At 41.8% G+C, this 12,076-nt stretch overlaps 1 protein-coding gene across 4 annotated transcripts; it reads left to right on the top strand.

The window, feature by feature from the left end:
* Window positions 1-6: 6 nt before the first annotated feature.
* Window positions 7-12,070, top strand: RNF8 (ring finger protein 8). Of its 4 annotated transcripts, XM_035892779.1 has the most exons (8): window positions 7-1,106; window positions 1,875-2,003; window positions 3,545-4,285; window positions 4,793-4,855; window positions 5,693-5,782; window positions 6,939-7,046; window positions 8,045-8,249; window positions 10,131-12,070. In XM_035892779.1, exons 2-8 carry the CDS (start codon window positions 1,935-1,937, stop codon window positions 10,265-10,267), a joined length of 1,413 nt encoding a protein of 470 aa, XP_035748672.1. In that variant the 5' UTR covers window positions 7-1,106; window positions 1,875-1,934; the 3' UTR covers window positions 10,268-12,070. The 4 variants fall into 4 exon arrangements, with proteins under 4 accessions (XP_035748672.1, XP_035748671.1, XP_009635519.2 ...); XM_009637224.2 differs by lacking the exon at window positions 7-1,106 and having other exon boundaries at window positions 1,717-2,003; XM_035892777.1 differs by lacking the exon at window positions 7-1,106 and having other exon boundaries at window positions 1,717-2,003; window positions 8,045-8,256; window positions 10,131-10,254.
* Window positions 12,071-12,076: the final 6 nt, after the last annotated feature.

Genomic DNA, 12,076 nt, shown 5'->3' with positions numbered 1-12,076 from the left:
TTCCCTCGCACCCAGCAGGCCAGTGCGTGTGCTGAGGATGGGGTGCTGCAGGAGGATCGCCGTGCTGGTGGGTGACATTGGGTGGTTAGGTGTTGTGGGCTCGCGCTGTCCCTCATTCCTTCGTGCTTCCGCGCTGCAAAAAGTACCCCTCTGAACTCGCCTTGCGGTGCTGGGCAACTCAACGAGCAAACTCGGAGTTTTGTTGCTCTCTCATCATGGATTTGAAACCACGAGGTGTGCTCAGTGAAGGACTTGAGCTCATACATCTGCAAAACCTGCAGCCAGGGCTCTGGCAGCCGTGCAGAGAATCTCGCTCCGGGTGTTATTACCCTGGCTGTCCGCACAGCGCAACGTTCCTTGTCCCGGGCGACAGGGGGACCGATGGCATCCCGGTACCGCAGGCTTGCCAGGTCACAGGCTGGGGTGTTAGCACAAGCTGCGTTCGCTGGGGATTTAAATGTCAGGGCCACACTGGACTGCTGAGGCAGGGGATGTGCTGTGGGCTGCCGGTACTGCTGTGGGCAGCAGCAAACTCCAGCAGGCGAGGGGTAACATCTCAGCCCCCCGTCGCAGTCTGCTCGATGAACTCGACCAAGGGGAAATTTTGTGACTGGCTCTGCTTGGTCTTGCTTGTATTAGTGGGTGAGGCCACACAGCTGTGTGTGACCCGGCACCAAGAATTGTTCACGTGGGTTTGACATTTCTGGTGCAAGTGCAAAGCTGAGTTTATAACTGAATCTGCCCGAGTCTCTGTACCTTTTACATACGCAATCCGTGTTGACGGAACACTAATATGTATGAAGCATTTAAGAAGTAGGGGTCAAGTGTGGTTAAGTTTGCTTTCATGATCTTAGTTTGCTTCGTTGCATTTAGTTATGAGGTGGGGGTCTGAGTTCTTGCTTTCAACTCAAGGTGAGACCTGCTCAGGTGACATGTAGGGAATGAACTTTTCTTGACCGCAGCATCTTGTAGGAATTGGAAGGTGTGATGCAAATGGGTTGGGATTGCAGGGGAAAAGAAGGGCAACTTTCACCTAAGGCTACCCTGGATCCATGCAGTGGTCTAATGACATAAGCTGACTGAAAACTTGTGCAACACACTGATGGGTAAGGAAAGTGTGTGTGATTATCCGATCTCGCAAAGGAGGCAGTGGAGGGAGGGAGAGCAGAGCAGTGCTTTAAATGGCAGCCTGCAGTTAGACCAGATTTAATAAGATACTGTGAAATGGTACAATTAAATTATGTCCCTTCTTCCAAAGATGCTACTTGAGTCTAATCAGGTTATTTAGATCACTTGCGCTCCTGGTTATGAACTGCATGGAGGTTAATTTCTGAGCCTTGAGATTGATGGTGTGATTTACAAAAGTATTGCATGTTTAGGGCACGGTTACATGTGCATCTTTTCTTGATGGCAATTTTCTGGGCTATTTTTTCCTGCGTCTTTCCTGTTTGCAGACAGTTGAACAGCTGCGACTAGCAAAAGAAGAAGGTTAGAAGTGATCTTGAGACCCACGAACGATAGTACTCGTTTGAAGAAACGATGTTTAGTTAGGTAATGAATAGGGTGGGACATGGATGGATTGAGAGCGGCCTTGCTGCTGATGAAGCTTTCCATGAAACCAAGGCTGTAACCTGCCTTAGAGCAATCAAATTTTCCTCAGTGAGAAAGACAATACTTCAGACTTTGTAGGTTTCCATTTTTCTATCTACTCTTGAATTGAAATGAAAAAAAATAAATCACGTTATCCTGAACTCTTTGGAAATAGCTATAAGGTGCTAATCTAGATGGATTTCTTCGGTACTTGAACTGAAAATATATACACTGAATTGACCATGTCTTTGGTGATTGCAGTTACTAAACTACTTTATTTTCAGGTAACTATAGGCCGAGGATTAGATCTCACTTACCAGCTGGTGTCAAAAACCTGTCCCTTGATGATCTCTCGTAAGCACTGTGTTTTCCAGCAAAATGCAGAAGGGCAGTGGACTGTCAAGGATAACAAGGTACAGAGACTGATTAAAGACCTCGTACTCTGAGATTCACTGTGAAGAGAATACCCTGTTTGGGTTCAAACGATGTATGGGCTATGATATAATACGGTGTAAGTGTGGTAGAAGGTCCATTGGAACGTGTCTTGCCTGTTGTGTGCTTCCAGCAGGAAGCTTCAGTCTGCTGCCATTGGGATGCAAACCATATCGTTTTATGTAGCTTGTCTCTCTGTTTAGCACTTTCCAGATGAGTGTAGTCTTGCCAAGGGCACTCTGCAGTCTGTGAACCCAGGCTTGATTACTCTCATTAAAAAAAAAAAAACAAAAAAACAAAAAAACTATGAATTTTGGCAGTATTCAAGAGGATAATGTTCTTGTACTGCTAATGAAAGGAGAAACTGATACTCCTTATTGTAGTGACACAATTGCTTTAATTGTAATGTACTACAGTAAGAATCTGTTGTTAGAAAAAACATGCTTCATGTCATGTTAAAGTGAGTTTCTTCTGAAAGTCCTCCTCAGATGATTAGAATAAAGTGTTGACATTGGAGTCCTCAGCTATGCCTCACTTTGACTTCAGGAATCTGGTTTTTATATTATGATCTCTCCACTTTCTCATTCAGGCTGAAAACTAAAATCAGTAATTTGCTTTAAAACAGCGCTGGTAGAAGAAAACCATTCAGCATGTCGTGCAGATCTGAGGCTGTTTGGGTCAACAGCAGATTGGTCAGAAGGAATGGAGTGGCTACTATTAAAATTACACTGCTCTTAAAACTTTGTTGCAGGACTTGTATAAACTCGAAACCTACAGCTTTTGCATGACTGGAAGCATCTGTGGTAGATCCAGCTACTAATGCTTCCTCTGTGTTATCACTGCTACCCTTTTGTCAAGTTGTTTTATTGAATCTCTCTGAGATATGTCAGTTGTTAATGATTCTGTGTTTGTCTTGACAAGGATCAGTTTTGCTGTTTTTCAAAGGTATTTATTGAGCTAGTGTCTAATTTAAAAACCCTTTTTCTGCTTTGAACATCATCTCTAGAAGAACATTTTCCGTCTTGTTTATATTGTCCCTGTAATTATGGAAAACTGTCTTTTTTTTTTTTCTTTAAGCAGTATAAGCTATGCTCCTTTTTCCTTTCTAGTTTCTTCTTGAATTTCGGGTGACATTAATTGTCAGGAATAATTACTGCAATATTCTATGTTCTTGATAATGATCTATTGCAGAGTCTTTTTATTGGTTAGTTCTTATTTCTGAAGCTTTTGGGCAGTTTTCTCACCTGTAGCGTTCATTCTTTTCCTTCTGCACAAGCACGTGTATTAATGTTCTTCTTGTGCTTGTATGCAAAATCTGTAATGCCTGGTAAATAATACAATGCAATAACTAATAAATGGGACACCAAGCCAATAAATTGGATATCGCAAGGTTTATTTAAAGAGGTGGCTTGTTCTGATTGCAACATTGAAGAGGTTGGATATGTTTACAGGTGCCAGAAATAGCTTGCCTAGGACTCTGTAACTGCGTATTAAATGTTGCTGATTCTCCGTTCATTTGCAGAGTCTAAATGGAGTCTGGCTTAACAAACAGCGCCTGGATCCCTCAAAAGCTTATCCTATCACTGAGGGAGACCGTATCCAGTTGGGAGTGCCTTTGGAAAACAAAGAGGCTGCTGAATATGAGTATGAAGTAATTAAAGAGGAATTGGAGAAAATCAGACCCTTTTTAGCCCAAAGGAATGACCTGGGGAAAGCTAAGAGTTCAAGAACTAAACGTAAGTTTAGTTTGGAGGAATCAGAGACATCTGGGTCAGAAGGCCCTTCAAACTCCAGATCTAAAAGAGACAGAGTGTCCTGTGACAATGAACCTTTGAGTAAATCATGTGGAAGGGTAGAAGAGGCCAAACAGTTAACAGAGAAGATGGATGTCAAGCTCCCTTCTCCTGGACCAAGTGAGGAGGATAATGGTCCAGTGCGTAGTAGCCCTGTGTGCTCTGAGAAAGCTGTGTCTGTCCCTCCTAAGGACCAGAAGGGCTCTGGTCTTGCACAGTCATGGACTGGTTTGGAAATGCTGAGGAAAACTCTGGTAGATATAATGAAGCTAAAGGTCAAAGTGCAGGAGAAGCAGACAGCGGTTCTGAATGTGAAGCAGAGGCGCAGGAAGTGTGCTCAGAAGGAGATCCTGGTGATGGAGCAGGAGCTGCGGGAGTTGCAGGACCAGCTGTGCATGGAACAAGAGCATCATCAGCAGCAGGTGGAAGAGCTGGAGAGGATGTTCTCTAAAGAGCAGCAGCAGCTAGAGGTATAATGGTGGTAACCTTTTTGGCCTGTGTCTTTTCATTTTTATGGAACGCCTGATACAAGACGTTTATCTGAGATAAGATCTTGAACCATGCAGTGACACAAATGTTTGTGTGAATTACTCCTGTTAAAACTGTCATGGAAGTATTTAACTTCCAGGCATGTGTACCAAAAGAGAATGCAGACAGAAGGGATTGGGCTACATGGAGAATTAGGAAAAAGGTGCAAAATAATTTAAATTTTTTTTTTTTTTTTACAAACAGGTTCATTATAGCAAGGTAGTAAAGCATTTCAGTTAGTAAAAAAGCGTGGTTTTAAATAAAAAAAAATCAAAACTGTTGTACATGCATAACACTAGAGTGGAACATCTCAGGGTCTGCTGAAAACTGGTGTTGTTTCTTTAAGCATATCTTCTAAAGATGCAAAGTACTCATTTTCTGTCTCTGCTTTCTTCAAGTCTCTCTTTTTTTATTTTTTTTTTTTCTTTCTTTCTTTACTTCTCCCCCAGGGAGTAAAGTGGCAACACGGGGAAGAGAATCTGAAGGAGCAGCTGGCCCAGGTCCTGCAAGAGGCAAGTAGTTAGGAGTCTAGGTTTGGTCTAACTGTGTAACTCCAATATTTAAATCTTCCTTACTGCTGTGGCCTCTTGGTAGAAGATGAGGACTTTGCCTTAGGTGCAGGTTGGATTATCTTCTTCTACAGATGAAATTTCTGTCAGAAAGTGTCAGACCTTGCTTTGTGGGAGTTGCTACTTGCCAGCAAATATTGTGAGAATACGCGCTCAGATTGAAAGCATTAAGTAGCTGCAGTGGTTTTGGTTTTTTTTTAATTTGAATTTGGTCCTTGGGCTGGTGGGCTTTTTGGTGAGGTCTGTCTGCTGGGTATCTGTTCTAGGGAAGTTGTTTTGGCAGTTTTAACCAGTCGAAAAGAAAAAATCACTCTTGGTTAGGAATGTTTTTGAAAGAGTTTGCCACACACTCAGGTTTCCTAGGCTTATTCCAAAAGGTCTTTCCTTTTGGAAAGTTGATCTGAAAACAGCTTCAGGCAACCTTGAGTATAGTGGCTTGTTTTTGTGATCCTTACGTGTCAAATACCTCTTGATACTTAAATGTTCGCAGATGTGCTCAAAATGGTGACCATAAAACCTAACTGAAATGGAAAGAGTAACCTGGGAGAGGGAATGAGAAGTGCCATGGCACTGGGAAGGTCATAAATAACAGGCACTGCATTCCAATTTTAAGTTAAGGCTAAACTGCCTTGTCACCCCAACTCATATAGGCATGTGTTGCTCTTTTTAGGAGGAGATTAGGAGAAATGAGTATGCTGAACTTCATGATTATAGCCACGTAGATTTAATAGGATAGCTTATAATGGCACTCTTACAGTTTCTGGGGTGGTATTGTTACAGCATCATGCTTTGATGGAAGAACTGAGCCGTAGTAAAAAAGACTTTGAGGAGATAATTCGAGCCAAGAATAAAGAGCTGGAAGAAACCAAGGTAAGGAATAACGGAGTTGTCAGTTTTATTCATAAGTGAAACATGATATGCTACAGTAGAGGAAATGGTTTATTTAACATTTGTCTTGACTGTACTTTGCCTCCCATAGTGAAAAACTCCTGTATTTTGAGGTGGCAGCTGACTCTTGTTTCCAGGGTTGGGAGAGGATATACCTTGCCCTGTTCATAAATTAGTGTTGAACAGTCATTAATAGATCTTTCTCAATCATAAAGAAAGCCCAGAGCACCTGAACAGGAGAAGTGGGCCCATTCCACCCCTTCTTTAAAAAAAAAAAAAAAAAAAAAAAAAAAAGTGTTTGAATATTGGGGTGCTTCATTTTCAGTTAGAGTGCATTCATGTAAAACTGCAGCGTTCCAGCAGTCCTGCAAGGGAGTGTAGGACTGAAACAAGATGGAATTTGAATAATGAATGAGATAAGCCACATTTCTTCCTGCCCTTGGCATAAGGTGATGAATGGAAAATAATTAAGGAGAGCCTTTCCTGTGTCTTACTCTTGGAAATTATCACATTATCCACCTCTGGCTGTTTGCTTTATGATGTTGGGTTTTTTTTTTTGTCACTTTTGCAACTCTGTTGCTGTTTCAAGCATAGCTTCAGTTGGAAGAATTTCTCTGGTATTTTTAGAAGATAGAGCAGGTACCTAGGAGCCTAATTCAACTCCAAACAAAAAAGAAAAAAAAATTATTGGGCAGTTAAATGTTTTAAATTCTTATGCTTCCATTTTTAATATTTGAGGTATTTTGTCTGTTGGGTGTTTTGCTCTTTACATCAGGCATCAAAAGAACTGTTCTGTTGACTTATGCCAAACTCATGTTAGGAAGAGGTTGAAAGAGATTCTGAAAAGACTGATCCAGCTGGTAGTTTCTTTAGGCTGAAGGGAATTTTGGTAACAGCTGCTGTTCTTGCTTGTAAGTTCTCTACAGTGGGTGGGAATATTCTTAATACTGCCGTGACTACATAGAGGAAAGAGGTTACAGATCTGGGTATATAATAGACACAGACTTGACGTGGAGATTTGCTGATCTATGATTTTCTACTTGTACTGCCTTCCCCTGCAGTCGCGCTTCCTGCCAATATTATATTGAGTAAAACCTTGTTCTTTGCTGATTTGTGACCGTATGTACTTTTCCACTAGGAGGAGAAGGAAAAGGTGAGAGCCCAAAAAGAAGAGGTGTTGAATCAGATGAATGATGTGTTGGAGAATGAGTTGCAGTGCACAATCTGTTCTGAGCACTTTATCGAGGTATGTTTAAATCAGTATGGGTTTGCCAGTAAAGAAGAGACTTGAGAAGCGTTCCCTAGTCATATTAAAGCAATAGTCAAGCTTATTTCTTTACTTTGCTAGTTTAACAGTCCCAACAGACCCAGAGAGTTGTGGGTAAGGGTTAGTCCAGAAATCTATTCCGTCTGCCCTAACTCTTCTTCTGGGCAGCAAGTTCAGCTTTAACATTTCTACGCTGCATAGAGATGAGTGCATAATCCTAAAATGCATATAGGCTTGCAGCAGTTTTGGGTGGTTTTGAATTGGTGCTCTGAGCTGCTGCTGACAGACTGCTTGGGGAAGAATAATTTTGTAGTGGACCTTGCTTTAAGTTGACTAGGGTTGGTTTGCTTCAGGTTTAGATATAGGAAGAGGTTAGTAAAGGAAGGGAAGTGCGGCATTCAGTCAAGTCCTGAGCCATTTATGTTGTTCACATAAACTCTTTCTTTGAGAAATTGGCCTGCTTTCATTTGATTCTAGAAGTGATAGGCTATGCCTGAAATGCAGACTGTTATTTCTGTTTTGTGTTTTGTAAGGACTTCAGTTCCATTCCATTCATTTCAACTAAAGGAAACCTGATGCGTTAGCCTTGTTATAACGACCTAAGAGCCAGCTGAAATTTTAATTCCTGGTTTCACTGTAATTTAAGATGCTATTTTGCAGTATCTGAGTTTTTCCATAATCTATCCTTTTCAAATTGGGGAAACTTACAATAGAATTAATTCTTTTTGTCTGTGTTTCTGACTTGCTATGATCTACAGTGAATTCATTAACCAACTTGTAAAACTTGTCTGTACTCTGGTACAGGAGGGTTTTTGTGGGTAACCCCTACAAAGGCTAGAGAAAAGGGGCTTTGGGCTTCTCCTCCTCTTCCCTTACAGGAAGCATTCATCTAATGTTTTTCTGACTTCAGTGTTTTTTTTCTTGATCATGCTTGTGCGAGCGTGCTCTGATCAGTATCTTTCCATCAAATTCCACAGGCGGTCACTCTGAACTGTGCACACAGCTTCTGCTCCTACTGTATCAATGAGTGGACGAAACGTAAAGTGGAGTGCCCTATCTGCAGGCAGGAGATCAAATCAAAGACGCGCTCTCTGGTGCTGGATAACTGCATTGACAGGATGGTAGAAAAACTGGATGTAGAAATGAAAGAGCATCGCCTGACCCTTATCAGAGAGCGGAAAGGTGAGAGGTGGGTGGATGTGGCATGATAAGTACAATCTCTCATTCCCATCTATTTTGTACAACTTTCTTTGGCACCTATATACCAAGGCGATGCTCGGGGAATGCAGCAGAAACACTAGAAAATTAATGTTAAGATATGTTGTGAAACTAGCGTTATTGCCTAGAAAAATAAAATGAATCAAAAGTTTGGAAATAGACTTTGGTATGAATTCCACAGTTGAGTGGGACAACTTAACCATGCTGTTTCAAAGACATCACCAAATAAAAGGAAAGCTATATAGAATGGCCCTTGAAAAATTTATCAGGCACCTTTTGATTAAACTATTGATTGCATTGTTGCAAAAACTCAGCAGAGCAGTGTCTGATGAGAAACTCCGAATTCTCTTCTGTGTGCTAGATTTGTGTAGGAAGTCTCTGAAGGGAATGTTGGTCTGTCACGTAAGGGTATGGCTGAACTGGCAGTTGCTCGGCCATGTTAATTTTGTGGAACTGAAGACACTGTGGCTTAAATGCATAACCTCTTGTCTAGTTGTAGCTAAAAGACACTGCAGCATGACAGTGATGGCTTTAGGTAAAACTCCAGCATGGGGTATTCCTATTCTGCTTCTCTCTTCCAAATTTGTTTCTAGAGCACTCGACACTGGTATCTAGGTGCTGAAATGTAGAAGTCTTTTCCTGCTACCCCTTAACAAATTTCTGTTGCTGTGTTCCCTTAAGTAACTGTCTTGTTTTCCCCTCATAGAGGTGAGTGCATGCTTCTTTGTTTTGCAATGTGTCAAGCCTTTTACCTAATGAAAGGTGCTTTTGAAATGTTTTGAATTCTTTGTTCTTCAGACACAGAATGACTACGCTAAGCACTGTTAGTTCAAACCTGAAATTATAACCTACTTAACCAACTCACTCTGATTCCCTCAGGAAATGCTACACTGCTCAGAGGCTGCCCAGTTTGCCTTTGTGAATTGGTTTCACCTCTGCAGAACTGACACTGCTCTTGTGTAATATGCGTGCCTGCAGAGTATGCCATAGCATTATCAAAGTGTCTCATCAGGTAGCTAATGGTGATTAGAGGAAGTGGTGCCTTCATTGAAGCCCACTTCATTTCTGAATGGTAAACCTTCTTGCTTGTCTTTGTGCTTGTTTGAATAAAAAGGAAATAAGCTCATGGCCTACCTTCATGTGATAGATGCTCTAATTATAAAAGTGACTATTAGTAGGAAATCATTCAGCTTCACCATGACACACTTCAGGAGGAGGGATGAATTGTTTCTGTGCAGCCTTTTTATTCAGTTTGGTTGAGACTAAGATAACCATGTGTTTGTTTGAACATGAATTCCTAAGAAGAAACCAGCTGGAAGAGAAATAATGATTCAAGTGGAACTTGAGAAGCTCAGTCAGAGCTTCCCAAGAAGCCTTTCCAAGAGCCTTAACAGAATGGGCACCAGTAGGACAGCCTGCACCCTTAAATGTCTGGAGGTTTTGATGGGGCTGTAAGCGTTCCTGAACAACCATTATTTGTTTGAGAGCTCCTTACCACATTTTGTTCCTTCCTCTTCCTTTCCTGGCAAAGGCACCGTAATAGTTACCCACTTCCATTGCCAGTTGTGTGCCAGTGAAGGGATGGGGAATGTCTCCTCCTCATCTGTGCTGTCTTAACAGGAAAAGGCATGTAAGAAACTAAAGAAAACCAGCAAACAAAAAAACCTCAACCCTTTGTTCTTTCAGTGATGAAAATGCAAAGGAAAAAGGCCTGCGCCCTGCAGCTTGAAAGGCCTATTGCAAACTGACAGTGAGAGGCTATAACTTTCAAAGAGAACTAGGAATTTAGCGTTTGGGGGTACAGTGGTTGCTGCTAACTTTCGTGTCTGTGTGTTTTGAATGCAGAGAAACAGAATGTGTTGGTGAAACCAGCCACAGACAATGACAGCTGTGCCATTTCTTCCATCTACTCCATCTTGTCAATGAGCAGTTGTCACAATGAGGACTCTGAGGAGGATTCTTACTACAATGAAAGCTACTAAAGCTACTAAAAGCTTATCTAAACACTGTTACTGCAGACTCGTTTGTCTGTGTGCTGCCCAGAACCAACCTGATGGCGTTTGGTTGACTCCTGCTGGATGAGTGGACTGGACGCCTGGAAGGAGAGACTCTGTGAAGAAGCCGGAGCTGAGAACTAGCAGCATTTGGAAGAAGGACCTTATTTTTTAAATGAATGTACAGAAGCTTGATCTTCAAAACAAAATCGGGATTGTGAGAGAACAAACTGCCGTTATGCTAGATGGTTGACATACAAAACCTAGGCTTCCATGATCGCTTGTGACCGGCTCGGTGTAATGTAACAGTTTGTAGGTGTCGCTGCCCTTTCCTTAGTGAATGACATGTTTAAATGTGTACATCAGCTTCCCTTATTTCAGGCAGCAGAGGGAGTGGCCCAAGTTATTTGAGAACTTTGCCATCCCCACCAGCAGGCAGGAGAGGTACGTCAGGAAAAAGTGCCAACGTGGGTTTTCCTCTTGAATTTCGTATGGCAGCTAGAGTCATCCCAGGCCTCTGGCAGTAAAGGTAACAAAGGGTGGGTTGTGGACCCTCTCAGCCTTAAGTGCTTAAATGCATTGTAAGCTGGGCTGCTGGCCATCTATTTGCTCTGTTGATGTTACTCATTTTCTGTTAGATAGGGATGGAGAAGATTATATCTTCCAGAACTCCTTAGCTAGTACTCTTTTCATACAGTATCTTTGCTTTGTTCCTTCTTCAGGCTTTTGCATAAAGGGTTTTAGGATTGGGAAACCAGTGCATCCAGAAGTTACTAGCAACAACTTCAGAAATACATGTAGTTCTTGTCAGCACCAGAGAGGAGCTTCTGCCTCTTCAGCAGCGCTGCCCTCTGAATTGGTGAAATGTCCTGTTGGCAGGGTAGGAAAGCAGCGTCTGTGGGCAGCCACAAGGCACAGAAGGATGCAGTTAGTTTTATTGTTTACAAAACACTGCTGTTGAGCCGTGGGTTGTACTACCCTCACAGCAAATCACTCGTCCCCGAGAGACTGAGCAAGTCTTGCCTCATCCTTTCATGAATTTGTCTATGAAGTTCCACTTTCAGTGGCATTTGCTTCTGACTTAGTTGTTACATGGAAGGGACTGTATTACGCTGAGAAGAGGATGGGAGAAGCCCTTCTCACCTGTAATATTTCTTTGGCTATTTGTATGTGCTTTCTTGTTTCTATGTTTATTTCATTTAAGAAGGAAAATATAAATCCCTTTCTGCATTAGTCTTCCTTGGTGCAGCTGCTGAGATGAATGTCTCTCTCCTAATTGTCTTAGATTCTTTTGAGAAAACAGACTCTCATTTTAATGACTTTGCTTCATGTTTTGATTGCTGTAAGCAGTGTGACTATTTTAAAGTTATTTGAAAGACGTGTATTCAGGAATTGGTAAAAGACAACCCAACTCTTCAAGCCTGTGGCTACCCCGACAGTAATTTAGTAGATACAATCATACCGCTTATCTTCTTCCACTAAAGAACGATCCCATTAAAAAGGCGCATGAATGATGATGCTCTCCTAAGGAAGTAGTGCATTCTGACAGATTTGATTGGTAGGACTTAAACAGGGGAGGTAGGTCTGATCTGTGGGCCAGGCAACTTTCTTAAAATCTTAGTGTAAGGTTTCTTTTTTGAAGGAGTCATTACATCTCGAGTTTTCCCCTTTTCATGTTAATTCTCTATATAGGCTCTTGAAAGTTTCTTTTATAAATATATGCTCTCTAGGATGTCTGAGAGAAAAGGGTTCCTCAAAATGCTTGTGAAATAGGCTGACACTGGAACAGGCATTCCT

The sequence above is a fragment of the Egretta garzetta genome, unplaced genomic scaffold, assembly GCF_000687185.1.
Source record: "Egretta garzetta isolate BGI_Z169 unplaced genomic scaffold, ASM68718v1 scaffold574, whole genome shotgun sequence".
NCBI lineage: Eukaryota > Metazoa > Chordata > Aves > Pelecaniformes > Ardeidae > Egretta > Egretta garzetta.
The sequence above is the reverse complement of the archived record's forward strand: the minus strand, read 5'-3'. Positions and strand labels throughout refer to the sequence as shown.